The 16,634-nt window shown below is 62.2% G+C and overlaps 2 protein-coding genes across 2 annotated transcripts in view; one reads left to right on the top strand and one right to left on the bottom strand.

Annotated features, from left to right (window-relative positions):
* Nucleotides 1–5,410, bottom strand: part of SATB2 (SATB homeobox 2) — a 412,340-nt gene extending 406,930 nt beyond the window's left edge. Inside the window, exons 1-2 of the mRNA XM_080400567.1 lie at nt 5,293–5,410; nt 4,639–4,857 (exon numbers count right to left, since the gene is read on the bottom strand). Coding sequence (XP_080256693.1) covers nt 4,639–4,807 — 169 coding nt within the window. The 5' untranslated portion in view covers nt 4,808–4,857; nt 5,293–5,410. The remainder of the gene's footprint in view (nt 1–4,638; nt 4,858–5,292) is intronic.
* The window catches only part of SPATS2L (spermatogenesis associated serine rich 2 like), a 726,913-nt gene that overhangs the window by 426,499 nt on the left and 283,780 nt on the right, over nt 1–16,634 (top strand). The window lies entirely within an intron of this gene.

Below are 16,634 nucleotides of genomic sequence, written 5' to 3'. Positions count from 1 at the left end.
TGAGGGGTGGAAATCAGCAAAAAGACCAGAAACTCATTTTTAACCATCGGTCACGAATAAGAAATCACTGCCTTGCTCTTCTTGCTGTTCCTGTTAAATTAGAGGTCTCTTCCTCATTATGGATCAGAAACACGCAAAGTCCAAGAATTTACATTTCCTCATAATCCTTACTGAATTATACCAAAGTACGTACAAGGCAACATTTTCCATCTATTCTGCAACAGATAAAACATAAGATATATTCGCACACTGCTGCTTCCTGAACTAACAAGGATTTGCAGCTTTCATGCTGCTGTATCTCGATGCATTTAATTCTTTTGCACAGCTACGTACTTCTTTCAGGCAGCAGAAGATGCCCTTCACCTAGGAACCTAGGCAGGGAGACTAAAACCTAACCTTTCACTTTCCTCAGTTCGTAAGGACAAGGGAAACGTGCTTCTCTACTCCGTTCAGGATGCCATTTAGAGCTAATGTTAACTAACCATTTAGAGGAGAGGAGAAAATTTGATCAAGCTGTACTCTCCCGTCTGCACAGAAGTGGATTTTCTCTCCAGTAAAGTACTTTAAATCCTTGTAAAAGATGTAAAAGGTAGCACACACCCTACTGCATCTTAGCAGAAATACTTAGAATGGATTTTGACAAACAGCTTTTTAACCACCCTCAGTCGGCATTTCTGTTGCCCCAGAAATATATCGGAACACATTTCCAACTACACCTAAGCAGACAAGACCATGACACATCAGAACTTTACAGAGCTTACAGCAATTTGCAGCAGCGCTCCGAAGAGGCACTGCAGCCACATTTCTGGTCCATCTGACTTTGAACGAGCACAGTAGCCAGCTACTGATTAACATCCCAATCATACGATTTAGTTGGGATTGTCTGAAAGTTTTCTCCTCCATTAATATTCCGTAAATTAAATCACACGTTTTAACAGTTAAAGGACTAAGAACATATTAATATCAGACTGCGTCAAGCTAATCTAACCAGCAAATTTTTTTGCAATCATTTCCTGCTTCAAATTTGAATGCGTTCCCTTGGCTATATTTTGGTTCTACATTTCTATTTCAGTGAAATCAAACATCAAAACAGCTCATTCTGCACACTGGCATTTTAAGTTGCATTCAGAGGTTTTTGATGCTTAATTTCTACGCTTTTCAAAATCAGCACATACATAGATATATAGATACATAGATACAGATATGCACATCCACTCATACACAAACAGGTTCATGAATTGCAATCAACAATTTTGTAAATATAAGTTTCCTAGCCATTAATCATCCCTTTTTTTTTTTTTTAATCCTTATGGAGTGAATTACTAACTGAGAGGAGACGCCAATTCTAGTAAGTGAATGTTACCCAACAGGGATATAAAGCTGTCAACACCATAGTGCTCTTGCTTGCTCTAAACTCTCTCCCAGGCTTCATATGTGTTTTAAAGCGATATTAGCCTTTTTTTCCCAAGGACCTTTATAAAACCTGCCTCTCCTGAACAACTGAGCACTTGCACTTTATTACATACAGGTTTTAAAACAGACCAGTTAGATAACTGCTGAAACGTTTCACGAAGTACTGGGTTAGTTAGGCAAACCAAAACTGGAATTTTATACACAGGACTGACACTAACAACATCGTAAACAGTAACAAAACTTTCAAATCCCCTATTAAACACAACCTTTAAGACCCCGTTTATCTTTTTAGTGACCTTCACTAGTTTATTATAGCTGCTATAATGGCCCTTTGAATTAAGCACATTCAGGTTCGGAATAATAGAAAGGAGAGTCACAGGGCAAAATTTCTCCTGAGAACAACTCATTTTCCATCTGCACTATAGAAGCTTATTCTAAACCACATTTTCATTCACAAATCTAGAGAGAAAGCTAAGAACACCCACAGCACTGTAGTATTTCCCTATTCCTCAGGGAAGTCACTGGAAAAATAATAGTAGCAAACACCAAGATTATAAAACTTGTTACCAAAGGTCATCAGTCTCATCACAGCACCAGTCATTTGAGAGCTTATTGCTCTGTTCTCAGGGATTAAGTTCAGAAACAGGTATTGCTACAGCAAAAAACCACTTGACAAGTAGGAAGGTATTTCATCATTTACATATTCAAGGCCCAAAATAAGACTAATAAAAGAATTACTAGCATCTGCCTTTACTTTCAAAACTTTTAGATACACTTTACAGAACAAACAAAAATTAAAACTAAAATGGTCTCTAGCTTCCAGTGAAGTATTTGGGGTTTTTTTCCCAAATTAAGTTCACATTCAATGAATATTAGCGCTGTTCAAAGCCTGAAAAATAAGAACAAACTGAAAGACTAACAATTGAAGCCCCAGATGCCATTTCACTAAGATTTTCAATACCTTCCTCTTCATCAAACACTAAGAACAATACCAAAAGAGCCTTTATTAATATTTATTTGAAGAGAAGTTTTGCCCTAATTTGTCAGTATATTTATTATTCCATGAGTATCTACAGCTCCATTTCACAACTCGAGTGAAAAAACTAACATCACAGAGATCACTGCAAAGATAGACTTCCAGAAATACCCGAAACGGCGCGATCTGCATTCAGAAAAAGATCACTTGGTCACACAGGTTCTTAAAAATCAAACTTGAAAAAGACCAGAAGAAAAAAATATCTGGAAATTAGCTATGTTGATTTATCTTGAGAGCATTTCCAGGAGGAAAAAAAATGAAATCAATTTTAAGCAGCACCATTATCTTATTAAAAAAATCTACCTTAACTGATTTAGTATTGAGTATTATAGAACCTAGGTAAGTATTCAGACAAGAATAATTTTCTTCTTGCTTTCAGTATCAATAAGGAGTAATGAATAAGCTTTATTATGAAAAGCATAAAACCAAAGAGATTGAGACTGTTTAAAGAACACCAGCCAAGGGAAAAAAAAAAAATATTATTCCTGCATTTCCTATTCCCCCACACTTTTACACTCCAGTCTACACCGACTTTATAAATGAGCTGAAGAGTAATGAAAGAAAATGTAAGCTCTTAAAAGTTTGCTTTCAGAAATGTGGAGTATTTGTCTTAAGTGGAAGAAATCTTCCATAAGCTAACAGGCCAGGTTCGAGCTGAGCCACTGATACAACTATAAAAGCCGGCAAACTTCTCCTGGCTAACACAGCTGCAACTGGAAAGCAACATACATATTCCAAAACATTTTAAAACATTCCTTTAAAGTATATTTTTATAAATGCCCCAAGGAGAATGAGTTTAGCTCCAGATCTAACACCCCCTTTAAAATGAAGCCGCTGTAACAGCTTAATCTTGAGAAAGGCATCCAAAACGACATATATTACCTTTTATATGATTAATTAGTTCATTTTTACAATTACTCAACAAATTATTTCTCCACCAATTTGTAAGTGGAATAGTACTACAAGTCTTCCACTGCAAAGCTTTTTCCGCGTATTAGATGAACGCGCAGAAGAAGCGTAAAAAAAGACATACAGTCACCCAAGAAACATGAAAAACTGGTGCGATCTCTTACCCTTCATTAGGTGTATGAATGAATCCTACGTTTTTAAAGCAAAAAAAAAAAAAATCTGCTGTCCCTTAGCAAACTTCAGCAATTAGGAAGCCTATTGAGCCAAAGAGGTCTAAAACAAGCATCTTAATGGTAAAATCGCTAAATAAACCTCACGTAATGGAGAGTCATGTGACGATCATATCAAAGTATCTCTTGAAATGTCATTTACACAAACTCTTTGTGTACAAACAACTACATTTGAGTGTCACCCCTCTCCACATTTAAAAAAAAAGTACACAGCTGGGGGAGGGGGGGGTAAGGTAAAGTTATTTGTGGCCTGTCCTGCATTATTTTGCTTGCAACATCTGGCTAACCTCACGACTTGTAAATCTGTTTTTCCTAAGACGAGGCTGCACTGCGTTAAATGCAACAGCATCAGAATCAAGATGAAAATAAAGAAGGCGTTTAGAAGCAGCTGGAAAATTTAGCTGCTTGGAACCTTGGAACAACAAAGGGGGGGGGGCAACCACGCGTGTCACTGAAACATGCCCTAAACACAAAAGTCACCAGCAGCAGCGAGGGAGCAGAGCAAGTGTGGCAGCCATCCTGAAGCCCCGCACGAAGGCTGCAGACCCCGCTCGGCGGTCGCGCCGAAAGCGCTGCCCCGGCCCCGGCCCCGGCCCCGGCCCAGGCCGGCTGCCGCAGGTCGCTCCCTGCGGGAGGGATCGAGTGCCCGGGCGCAGAGATGCGCGCTGCCGCCCGCCGCGCCCGCAGCCCCCGAGCCCGGCCCGCACCGACCCCGCGCCCCCCGCCGCCCTGCTCGACCCGCGGCCGTGCCCCCGGGGCCCTGGCGAGGCGGGGACTGCGCCGGCGGCCGCCCGCCCCCCGTCCCGCGACGGGCGCCGACAGCGCCGGGCTCGGCCGGGCCCGCCGTGAGCCGCCCGCCGCGGAGGCCTTCCCAGGAGCGGGCCGGGCCGCGGGCGGCGCCGGGCGGCTCAGCGCCTGCCGGGGCCGCGGGCGACAGCGCGGAGCTGCCGGCACCCCCGCACGGCGCCGCCCGCCCGCCCGCCACACGCCGCCCCGGGCCGCCAGCCGGGCCGGGGCAGGGTGCCGCCGAGAGCGCGCCCGCTCCGTTACCTCCCACGGGCTTGGCGACGGCGCCGTTGGGCCTCCCGCGGGTGCCCATGGGGCTGCCGTTCTGCTCCAGCCGGGCCACCTTCCCGGGCGGGGGGCCTTTGACGTCGGGGCTGCCGCTGCCTCTGTCCGGGCTGTCCCGCAGGCAGGGGCTCTCACTTCTCCGCTCCATGCTCGGAGACGCGGCTCCCGCTGGCAGGTCGCAGTAGAAGGAGCACGGACCTAGGGCGAGAGAGACAAGGGGCGCTTCAGCGGCCGCCGGCCCGCCCCGCCGCCCGGCCCCGGGCCCCCCGCCCCGCAGCGCGCCCCCCGGGCGGCTCAGCCCCGCGGCGGACGGCCGGGCGCCCCGCCTCAAGCCGCCAGCTCGGCCCCGACCCGCCGCGGCCGGGGTCTGGCAGCGCTGCGCCCCGGTGCCCATCGCGCCGGGCGGGCTGGGGTAGGGGCAGGGGCTGGCAGCCCGGCAGCCCGCCCGCCGCAGCCAGGTGCTGCGCCCCCACTCCGGCCTCGGCCCCGGGGGCCGCGGGGAAGCGGCTGCCCGCCGGCACGGCCCCGCTGGCACAGCCCCGCCGCGCCGGCCAGCTGTGCAGCCCGGGAGCAGCCGGCTGCCGGCGCGGAAGCCTCTAGCGAGCGGCTCCCGGGAGCTGCCGCTGTACTTACTGCTTATAGCCTGTCTGTAAGTTGGCTGAGTTGGGCTCTGTCCATGGATCAGAAGTAGAGAATCCAGGGTGGAAAGTTTCTTGTTTCCTCCTCGCACGCCGCTTTCTTCGCTTCTACGCCTTCCCCCCACCCCCAGCCCCCTCCTTGCCCTCCGCCGGGGTGCCCGGGCGGCGGCGCGGGGCGGCAGGGGCCGCGGCCCCTTCCCGGAGGTCCCGGGCGGCGAGCGGCGGGGAGCGGAGTGGAGCGGGCGGGGCGGGGGCGCGGGGAGCCGCGGGGCCGCCGGCCGCGGCGCGGAGGAGCGGGGAGAGGGAGCCGGCTTCTCACACCTTCCGCGCAGAAGATCGATACCGGGGGAGACGGGGGGAGAAGAGGAGGAGGGAGCGCCGCTCTCCCGGGCGCGGCGGCGGCGGCGGCGGGTGCCCGGCGGCGCGGGGAAGCGGCGGCGGCGGCGGCCCGCGGTGTGTCACTTTCAGTCGCTCCCTCCTCTGCCGGCGACAGCAGCGGCAGGAGGGACTCGCCACAGAGCGCGGAGAAACGGTTATTAGTTGCGTTGAGTCATCGAGGCAGAGTGAGTCCTTTTGGGGTTGTCCTTGGTTTCGGGTTCGGTGCGTGTGCGCGCCCGTGTGTGTGCGCGCGCGCGCGCGCGTGTGTGTCTGTGTGTGTCTGTGTGTGTGTGTCTGCCTGTCTGTCTGCGCCGCGTGCCTGTCCCAGGGCTGTGCATCCCAAACATCGCCACCCCTCCTCGCCTCCGACACCCCTCCCCCTCCCCGCCCCCCCGCAAAAATCAAGTCTCGGTGCTCTCTGGGGACCGGGCGCACCCGGGCGCGCCGCAGCTCACCTCCTGCCGGCTGCGGCCCCGCTGCGCGCAGGGGCGGGAGGCACCGACCCACCTGGCAGGAGGTTACGCACCCACACACCAAGGGCGCATCCCGCACACGGGCAGCGGCGCCGCACGCAGCCGGCCGGGCGGGGGAAGGGGGAGCGCGGCGGGACACGGCGGTGACAGGGGCGACCCGGGGCATTAGGGCGCAGGGACAGGGGCAGCGGGGCTGGGGGAGGGCCGCGCAAGAGGAGGAGGAGCCCGGAGAAGAAGAGGGAGACTGGGTGGCGGGCACAGAGAGGAAGCCGGAGTTGGGGACACCGGGCCGACCGGGCAGGCGCAGAGTCGCCGCCGGCGCGCAGTCCGGGCGCCCGACTCGGTCCGACGCGGCCGGTGCGGCATCGCCGGCTCCTGCCGCCCGCCCCGCGGAGCCGAGCGCCGGCGGGGACCCTCCCGCCGCCCCTCCCTGCCGCCGCGGGGCAGCCGTAACTTTTCGTGGTGCGGCGCGGGGCTGAGCCCCGGGGACCGGCAGCGCTTCCCTCGGGGCGCCGACACCGGGCGGGCGGCCAGGCCGCAGGTAGGGTCCCCCGCCGTCACCCTCCTCTCCCTGCCCGACGCCAGGCAGTTACCGGGCTGGCCCTGAATAATTGATGGCGGGGGCCGGGAGGAGATGACGAGCGGCCAGGCAAAGCGCTGCCGCCGCCGCCGCTGAATTATTTAATAGCAGAGCTCCGGGTCGGGCACGGCAGCGGCGGCTACGCGCAGCCGGCGGGGAGCGGCGAGCCCCGGCCAGGAAGACACAGCGGGACGGGCTGGGCCCCGCCGGCCCCGGGTGGCGGCCGCCTCTCCCTCGGGCGCAAGGTGCACCGGAGCCGGCGGCGGTAGGTGCTTCCCCCGGCGGGGCCGCGCCCGCCCGAGGCCCGCAGCGCCCCCTGCCCAGCCCGGGGGGCGCCGGGGAATGAGCCGCCGGCCCCGCGCCGCCCAGCCCTCCCCGCCCGCCCGGCGGCGGCGGAACGAGCTCCGCGTTAAGGTGGAACGGGGAAATCCCCTCCGGTGCGCGGGACAGGTGGCGGACGGGCGGCGGGGGAGGGGGGCGGCGGGCACCTGTGCCCGCCGCCCCCCTCCCCCTTCTCCCCCGCCGCCCGTCCGTCGCTGGCTCGCTGTGGGGCGCCGCCCTCCCCGCCGTGCCCCCTTAAGAGCTCTGCCTTTTACGGTGGCGCCGGAGGGTCAAAAAAATGTGGGGACTACGGGGGGGCGCGGAGGGCCCCCCGCCCGCCCCGGGCACGGCGGGAGTATCACCGCCACCGGGCAGCAGGTTTCCGTCCGCCCCGTAAACGCCCGGGAAGGACGGGCGGCAGGCAGCGGTAGCCCCCAGCCCGCACGCCGCCGATCCTGGTGCGGCGAGCCCCACCGGTGCTGCCCCGGCGTTCGGAGAAGGGGAAGGGCAGGTCGCCCGCGGGAGCTCGGCCGCCCTGGCCCCGCTGCCCCCCGCCTCCCCACCGAGCGGCAGCGGCAGCCCGCCCGCCCGCCGAGTGCCCAGGGCTGCCGGTAGGCTCCGGGCCGCCCCGGGAAGCGGTGCCGGGAGAAGCAGCGGATCCCCGGGCAGGGTAAGAGAAATAACCGCTTCGCCCCACACCCGACCCCGGCCGGGCCCCCAGCGCGGCGCCGTGTGTGGCTGCACCCGCCGCGACCGAAGGGCCCGCGCCTCTCCCCGCGAAGGGCTGGAGCACCCGCCGCCGCAGCCCGGCCGCGGTGCCAGCTCTGCCCCGGGATAGCCAGCTGCGAACGGTGGTGGGCCCCCGGGGTCCCGGAACGGGTGGGTGGGGGGGCGGAAGAGCGGCGGGGGCGGCCGGCGCGCCGGGGCTGCGGGAGCTGGCGGAGCAGCGAGCGCCGGTGCCGCGGCCGCGCAGCGAGCGGAGGCGGAGAGCGCGCAGCGGCTGCCGCCAGCCAGGTCTCCGGCCGTCCCCGGCAGAAAAGCACCTCAAAGTTTGGAGAACTCTCGTCTTCCTTTTCAAATAACCCGATCGAACTTTTCTTCCTCCCCCCTCCCCACCTTTTTTTTTTTCTTTTTTTTTTTCCCTCCCTAAATCTGATAAAACTCGGCAGCAGCCCTTAACTCAGAAGTTAACCTTTCCCACCGGCTATCAAATAATTGAATGTAATGTTTTGTTCTTACCTTTGATGTTGAACTACGAATTCCCGCGGATCAATGGCCAGAAAGTTAGAAGAATTGGTGATTTAGGACTTCAGTACTTCTGGGGGGAAAAAAAAAATGCCAATGGTTTAGCCAGGATCTTCCCTGTCTGATTCGTTACTATTATTATATCTGATGATGTGGATGGATGGAGAGATTCAATCCAAGCCCATTAATGAGCTATTTTATAAACACCACCGTCTGAAGATCTTAATTTACATTTTGTCAGTGATCCTTTCCTTAACAGTGGAGACGTGTGGCGACAGCATGATTACAGGACTTTACTAAAGCTCCTATAAGAGTACGACTGGCTTGTTAATCGATTAATATTTTATTAAGTGTAAATATTTTATAAAGTTTTTAGGGAAACTATCGATTCTAAATTATTAAACCAGTCAGAAGGGCATTTGAATAATGCATACAATTAAATACATTTAAATATATATGTAGCGATTGCTTTATTTGCTATGAATCCCCTGCACCTTCCTCTCGCGTTCGGTTTCTTTTCCCCACCGGCAGCTGGTTTCGCATTTGCGCGTTCACTGGAATAGCAGGATCGCCAATTACGTGTTTATTCCTGTATTTACAAACCGAACGCTTACAGAAAATACTGCTTTAACTTTGAAATCGTGAGCGGTAAACATTTGAAAATTTCGACGCGGAAGTGAAGGGGCTCGTTAGTAAAACCGAACCGAGCGCGTATTAATTTTGCTGGTTGGTAACTTCTGTTTTGTAAACAACATTTAGGCAGATTTTATTATACATGATGCTTATTTTTCTTTTACATATTTTTCTCAATAAAAGCCTTTTCTTTCTGTTTCAAATTACAAATGCCTTTTTTTTTTTTTCCCCCAGTGCATGATTTTCACATATTGTCCTCGTTTCCACTGGAAAAAAAACGGCGATTATTTCCCATCGCTTTCCCCCATCCTTTCTCAGTCTCACCATAAAAAGAAATAGTTTTTTTATTATTATTAATAACCTGTTTTTCTAACACGAACTCCACTACGAGAATTTTCTGCTCTTGCACTCCGCGGAGAGCAGCAGTGGGCACGCTCCGGGTCTCCCAGCGCTCCCTGTCACCGAAGTTTATGGACGCCTCAAGGGGTTGATTGCCAAAAAATTTTTGAACAAAACAAACGAACAAAAACACCTCCTTAGAAAGGTTTGGTTTTCATTAACTACCGTTGCTAAAGCCAAAACGCGTGGAAGCGATTGCAGCTCCGTGCCTGCACAGGCTTCGGAGGCGGCCAGCTGCGGCTAGGGCTGCCGGGGCTCCCGCACCTCCACCGCCCGCCATGCCGCGCCGGGGCTGCCCGCCGGGCCGCCGCTGTCCCCCGGCCCGGAGTTTCCCCCGCGCTGCTGCCCCCCGGGCCGAGGCTGCCCCCGCGCAGCTGCGCCCGAAAGCCGGCCGCCGTGCCCGACAGGATCCACCGGATCCGCCGGGCTCCCGTGCGCTCTCCTCGCCTCCTTGCTGCCCGCCCGCCCGCCCGCCCGGTGCCTCCCTGGGGCCGCGGCGTCGGCCGGACGGCCGCCTCCCCGCGGGGCTCGGCCGGGCGGGCCCCCCCCGCGACGGGGCGGCCTGGCCCGAGGCGGGGGCCGCCAGCCGGGGTCCCCGGAGGGCAGCCCGCGGGCACCGCCTCGGAGGGCGGGGAGGGTGCCCGGGGCTGCCGCGACGGCGCAGCGGCCGGCGGGAGGGGAGCGCGGCGGCCCCGCACAGCGGCGGGGCAGCGCCGGGTCCCCGCGGGGGCGGCGGCCGCAGCAGGCAGCGCCGTGGCAGGCGGGCTCGGGAAGGTGGGGGGCGGCTCCAGCAGGCGAGGGCTTCCTGCCTCCCCGCTCCCGCTCGGCCCGGGCTCCCCTCCCAGCGGCCGCCATCGCGGCGGGACCCGAGCACGGGGCCGGGGTCGCCCGCCCCGTCACGGCGTCTTCCCCTTCGCACAGCGCCATCGCGCGGGCACCGGCACCGGCGCAGCCCGAGGCGGCCGCTGCTCCCGCCGCCGCGGCCCCGGCGGCCTGGTGCAAGCAGGCCGGGCGGGCAGCACCTGCCGCGGGGGGCTGCCGGGCCCCGCCCGGGCTGCGACGGCCTCGCCACCCTCCGCCTCGCCCTGGCCCCGGCAGCGCCGCTCCGCCCTGCGCCTCGCCGCACGACGTCGAGGCTCCGGCACCGGCCGCGCCGCCCTCCTCGCCCGCAGCCCGGGAAAAACCGCGGCGGGCAGCTCCTGGGGACCGGCCTTCCGCCCGGCCGCGGTCCCCCCGCGGCCCGGGAACGGCGCGGCGCAGCCGCCGACCCGGCCTCCCCCAGCGCCGCGCCGGCCCCTCCGTCAGGCTCCCGCCGTCGGAGACGAGCCGTATTGGCCGCGCCGCTGCAGGAGCCGCTCCGCACTACCGATCGGCGCCAGGGTTAGGAGGTGAAGCCGAAACGAAATCACCGAACCATGCCGGCTGCCAGCGGCGGGAGCAGCCCGGCCCTGCCCGCACCACTGCGACGGCAGCGCTGCGGCCCCCGCCGACGGGGCCGGCCGGAGCACGGGGCGGGCCACCGCCGCTTCTCCCGCCACTCGCCGCCTCTTTCTCGCGGCAGCCCGAGCCCCAGCGGGCGGCGGGGCTGGACGGGGAGCGCGGCGGCTGCCGGGTCGCCCGGCGAGTTCCCCGGTTCCGCGGCCCTGCGGGAGGCGGCTGTGCCTCCCGGGCGCACCGCCGGCCGCCGCCAGCCCCTTCGGGCTCCACGCGGCTCGTTCCTGCTGTGCCAGTTGAAAAGGAAAAAACCCAAACCAAATCAAACCAAACGCGTCGTTAGGGCGTCCGAGTGAACGGTTTCGGAGCGCAGCGTCCCTGCAGACCCTGCCCTCGCCTTCATCCTTCCCCTCACTTTATTAGGAAAGGCTTTCGCCGCTAACGTCAGTTACGGGGAGAAGGAGCTGCGGACAGCAGAGGGGCAACCTCCGCAGCCAGACGCGCGCAGGGAAGGGAGAGGCGCGGCCGGGGCTGCCGTTACACCGTGTGTCGGTGCCCGGAAGGCAGCGCAGCGCAGCGCAGCGCCGGCCCAGGCAGGCGCAGGCGGCGGGGCTCGGCGACGGGCCGCTGCCGCGGGGCTGGGCCGGCCTCTGCCGGGGTCCCTCCTGCCCTCCGCCCCCGCGCCGCGCTCCGCAGCTTCCCCCTCGTCCTCACACTCGTCTCCAGCTCTCGGCTGTCCCCCTGCTCGCGAGTTTGCGTTTTCCCGCAATCACGCGCTGCGGTGCGAGCCGCACAGAATTTCCTCCGTGAGACTGCACGCTCCTCGACCCGCCTCACCTTAACCGGCTTGCGAGGCTCTTCGGTTTTGTACGGCTTCTCTAAAATAGCTCTGCTTAGATTTGTGAACTGTCAGGAGCAGAGAGCACAGAGCGAACCGCCAGTGCCCTGCGGCTCTTCTTCAAATTAGCGGCTCATAGCTGGAAACGAAGGAAGAGTTTCGCCACCTTCGCTGCGATTCAGGAAAACTCCCCGGGTCTGAGAGGGAAGCGGCTAACACGTACTGAGCGCGCCCCGCCACCCCAGCGCCCGCTGCGGCCGCTCCTTCGCAGCAGCCAAGGCCGCCGCGGCGCCGCCTGCCCCGACCCGGCGGCCCCGCTCCCGCCCCGGGCGGCGCTGCGCCCCGCACAGCCGGCAGGGAACCGGCGCCCCGCCTGCCGCGCGCGGCCCGAGCTGCTGCTTCAACGAAATGCGTGCGGGGGCTGCGCCGGCCAGCCGCCCGCCCCGGCCCGGCGCCTTGCCCGTTCGGCCCCGAGGTGCTTGCGGGACGCCGGGGGGGCCGCTCGTCCCTCGGCCGAGCTCTCGCTCGGGGCGGGGGCGAGAGGCGGCGGAGCTCGGACAGGACAAGCCGAGCGTGCAGGGCTGAGCGCTCGTACCCTGAGGCGCGAATCGTTTTAATTGTAACGATTTACGCAAATTAGCGAGATATCGGCCCTTGTCCCCCGCCCGGCTCCGACCTGGAAGCACAGCATCACCCCCCAGCGCTGGACACCACTGCCTCCCAAACTCTCTCAAGTTCCTAGGGCCGGCGGAGACCAGGCGGGACCAGAGACACGGGCAGAGCCGATTCCCAGCGCCATCCCCGGGGGCTTCCCGGGGAGCAGCGCTTCAGCCCCAGTCCCGCCGTCACCGCTGCGCTCGTTGCCCAGGACGGTGCGCCTCATTAGCGACTGATTTCTGTGAAGAGCGGGGTGCCATCTTCCTCCTAAACCCAAACTTTGCCTCTTAACAGACACTCAGATCTTTGTACGCAAACCGTCCGCATAAATTACACCGTCGGCAAACGCGTACGGAGCTCTCCCTCAACTCTACGGCACCGGGCAGCGGCGCCCGCCGGCTGCGGCCACGCCAGACGGGGCTCGGGGCACCGCTGCGGCCCGCACGGGTCCGGCCGCCGGCCTCCTCCTCCCGCCCTCGACCCCCGCCGCCCCGCTGAAGGCGAGGGCAGGGCAGCCGGTAGCAGAGGCTGAGCCCAGCTGGGTAACTGAAGTACTGCGGATCTGCTCAGAGAAAAGGGGCAGATCGCGCAGGGCACTCCGAGTGAAGATAAACAACATCGGGTTTATTGAACTGTAAAGGCTGAAAACGCCGTTGAGCAGATCGAGGAAACGCACCTAACGCACACACCCCTAACAAACGCCCCACAGGCAGCTCCCGCGAACGGCAGGCAGCCCTGAGCCCCCCCCGGCCGCGCCGCGAACCGGGCCCGTCCCCGTCCCTGGCGCAGACGCGGCCGCTGGGCAGCCGCAGGGGGCTGGCCGGGCAGCGCTCAGCCTGCTCGGGCTCCCCCAAGCCCCGCACCGCTACCCACGGGGCTTAGCAGGGCGCTCTCTGCAGAGGGGACACACGTGGGGCACCGGGGCAGGAAAAGGCCAAGTCCTGTCGCTTTCCCTCCTGCGGACAACCCTATCGTCTTTTCCCGTGCCCCCAAAACTCTGCCTGCCTATACGCGCCGACACTTACAAAGAGCTTTAGGGGCCAGGGCTGGCACTTGGTCCGCCAAAGGCCACCCCCCGTCCCCGGGTCTGGAGCTGCCCGCCCACGCACAGCAGGTGCCGGGAGGCCGGGAGGCAGCCCGCCGCCCGGGGCGGCCCCGCTGCCCTTGCAGAGCGCGGCGCCCCGCAACCCGGACGTGGCTTTCCGGCGCGGCGGGACGAGGCAGATGCGGCGGCCGGGGGCTACTGCCCCGAGCCTGCTCGCCTTCCGCGGGGCTGGCCTCCCTCTGCTCCCGTAGCCTCCGCTGGCACCGTCCCGCTGCCCCCCCGCGTACCCGGACGGCGGGCAGGGCGCGGAGCGGAGCGCGGCCGCGCAGCAGCGGAGCGCTCCCCGACCTCGCCCCGCCCGCCCGCGCGCTGCCCCGGGCCACGGCCCCGGCAGCTCCCCGGCTCGGCCCGCTCCACCCTGCCGGGGGCCACCGGCCAGAGCGCCGCCGGCGCGCTCCCGTGACAAATTTCACGTCTGTAAAGGGACGGGTTAGCGGTACCCGCCGTTTGAAATCCCATTACAAAACCAGAACAGACGCAGTGCTCGTCACGGAACCGCTCCAACTAAATCAGCATCTAACGAGCGGGTTTGTCCCCAGCGGGGACGGCAGCTCTCGCTTCGCTGCGTGAGCCGCGGCTCTTCGGCCCGGGACGTGCCTTTCGGCACCCCGCCCCTGCGGGCTGGCACGGGCATCTCCCCCGGCACCCCCGGCCGAACGGGCGCCGGGGCTCAGCCCCTCGCAGGGGTCCCACGCCGCCGCAGCCCCCCACAGACCCCGCGCTCCAAGAGCCCTGCGCTTTGTCAACACGCCGGAGTATTTGACAGTCACAATTACCTGTAAATATTTCGACCGTTTTGTATACGAGACACTTCATTATTTCTTGCCTTCCGCCTGGCAAGCCTCGCGGAGAGGGACCGTAACACGGCGGCGGCTGCAGCGCGGCGGAGCCCGGCGCCCCGCTCCCGGAGGGGCTCCCGGAGGGGCTCCCGGGGCCGCCAGCGCCGGCCGCCGCTGCCCTCTCGCCTCTCCTCGAAACGCAGCAGCTACACATTTAAATAGATTTTAAATGCTAGCAGGAAGGCGAGGATTCGCATTTGTGATGGAAAGACAGGTGCCTGTCACCAGATCATCCTTGCGGACAGAGCAAATCGGTTCGCACACGGGCAGATAAGGTGCCAGCTTTTCTAACGTATTTGCAGCCGCAGTTTAAAAAAAAAAATTACCACGAGATCTGAGCTGGTCACTAACTAAACTCCGAGATTTCATAATAGGCCTTCCCAATTTTTACTTCAACCTCTCCCTTCCCTACCCATCACACCATAAAAACTAGCAGTGTGGAATTGCCTGTCTGCTTCTTTGTGCCTCCTTCACATAAAGAAGGTAAAAATCCCTGCACTTATTAGCTTGTGTAAGTAATAAAGAGGTGGTAACTTGGAACTAACACATTTTGAAGGTTGTTTCATGCTCTAGCACAAATACGGGTGTTACAGCCCTGGCGCTACCGGATCGATCCACCCGTGCCACAGGCTGCGGCACGCGGCCCGGCCCCGGGAGCGCCCGCACGGACACGCGCAGCAGCCGCCCCTCGGTTGTGGGGGTCCCTGCGCGCGGTGGGGCAGGGAAAGGCGGTCTGCCCGTGCCTGCACCCCCGTATCAGCCTATTCTAAACCGGACCCGAGGGTATTCCGTGGGGTGCAGCATCTCCCCCCGCAGCGAGGGCATGGCGCCGCGCGGCTCCGGCCGCCCCTCACACGCCGGGGAGGAGATGGCCCGACTCCCGCCGAGTTCCGCGGCCCTGGGCTTTCTCTAAATGGCTGGCAAGAGAGGGGCTGCCCCGCCACCCCGCCGGCCAGCGCCGGAGCCGGCTCATCACAGAACTGCCTCGGCCCGAGTGAGCGGCCGCGAGTGGGCGCCCGGCCCCCCGCGCACCCCCAGCCTGCCCCCTCCCGCGGCCCGAGGGAGCCCCGGCACCCCCGGGCCACCCCGCAGCCGGGGCGGCGAGGCGGTCAGCGGAGCCTCCCGGGGCGGCAGCCCGCAGGGGTAGGAGCCCGCAGCCCTGCCGGCACGCTGTGCCGAGCAGGAGGGGGACGCGGAGCTTCCCCAGTCACCGGACGGACGGGGAAGACCCCACGCAAATGGGAGCCGATGGGACGGGGAGGCGACGGAGCTGCTCCCGCCCCCCTCGGCGGCTCTCCGCGGGAGCCGGGCGAGGGCAGGGCGGCAGGTGCTGCGGCGCCTGGCGCGCCCCGAGGCAGCACGGCGGGCGGCAGGGCCGGAACAGCCCCCCGCCCCCTCGGCAGCCCTCCGCCCCGCTCGCCCACCCGGGCACCTCTCGGGCAAGGCGAGGGTCGGGCGCGGGCCAAGCGTGCAGACAGCAGAACGCCTCCAGGCCCGCTGAGCGCCGCCGGCCCCCCCCGCCGCCGGTAGGAAGGCCAGCCGGCCCTCCCGCCGCCTTCCCCTCGCAGGGGGACCCGGGAGCGGGCCCGGCCTCAGCCCCGCCGAGGGCGAGCGGAGCCCCTGCAGACCCGGCAGAGGCCGCCGGGTGGGAGCGCCGAGCTCGGGACCCGAGGCAGCCTCTCCCCGGCGCTCCGCCGATCAGGACGACGGAGCAGAAGCACCGTGAGGCCGGGGCGGCGCGACCCCGCCGGGTGCCCGGGACCCGCCGGCAGCGGGTGGGTGCTCCCCGGCCTCCCGCTTTGCGGTGGCGGAACGCGGCGGCCAAGGCCAAGGCCGTCCTCGCGGCTGGTCGGGAGGGGGCAAGCAGCGCTGCCGACCCCGTCCTTCCGTCCGTCCTCGGCCTCCTCCTCCCGGTCGGGGTCCCCCCGGCAGGTTATGGTGGCACCTGCACGCTTACGAGCGGAGGCGGCTGTCCCGGGCTTTCACCGCCGGGTGTTTTCCTCCGACCCGCAGGATGTGCAGCTGTACCAGCCGGAGAAGGGGCTGGGGGTGCAGGTGGACCGCACGGCCGGCCGGGCTTCCCGAAGGATGGGGCCGCGGACGTCGTCACTACACGGCCCGCACCAGGCCCAGCGTTCCGCGTCCTTGCTGCCCTTCGTGCTCTCCCCCACCACGCCGGAGCTCGCCCGGCCCTGGCTGTGCTGCCAGCAGCTATACGCCAGCCCGAGAGCTGGCACCGGGGTGGAGATGCCCTCCACCCTCACTGCCCCTCGCCTGGCGACCAGGAGCCCCGAGGGGCCAGCGGCCACCGGAGCGCACAGCCGCGTCCCGGTGCCCGAGCGGGGAACCGGTCCCGGGCGCGCAGCGGTGCCCGCGCCGCAGGGACGGGAGCCCAAGCCCCGCCGCGGCTGGGAACCGAGCGCCCTGGGCGTCCC

Source organism: Falco punctatus (genome assembly GCF_963210335.1).
Source record: "Falco punctatus genome assembly, chromosome: 8".
NCBI lineage: Eukaryota > Metazoa > Chordata > Aves > Falconiformes > Falconidae > Falco > Falco punctatus.
The sequence above is the reverse complement of the archived record's forward strand: the minus strand, read 5'-3'. Positions and strand labels throughout refer to the sequence as shown.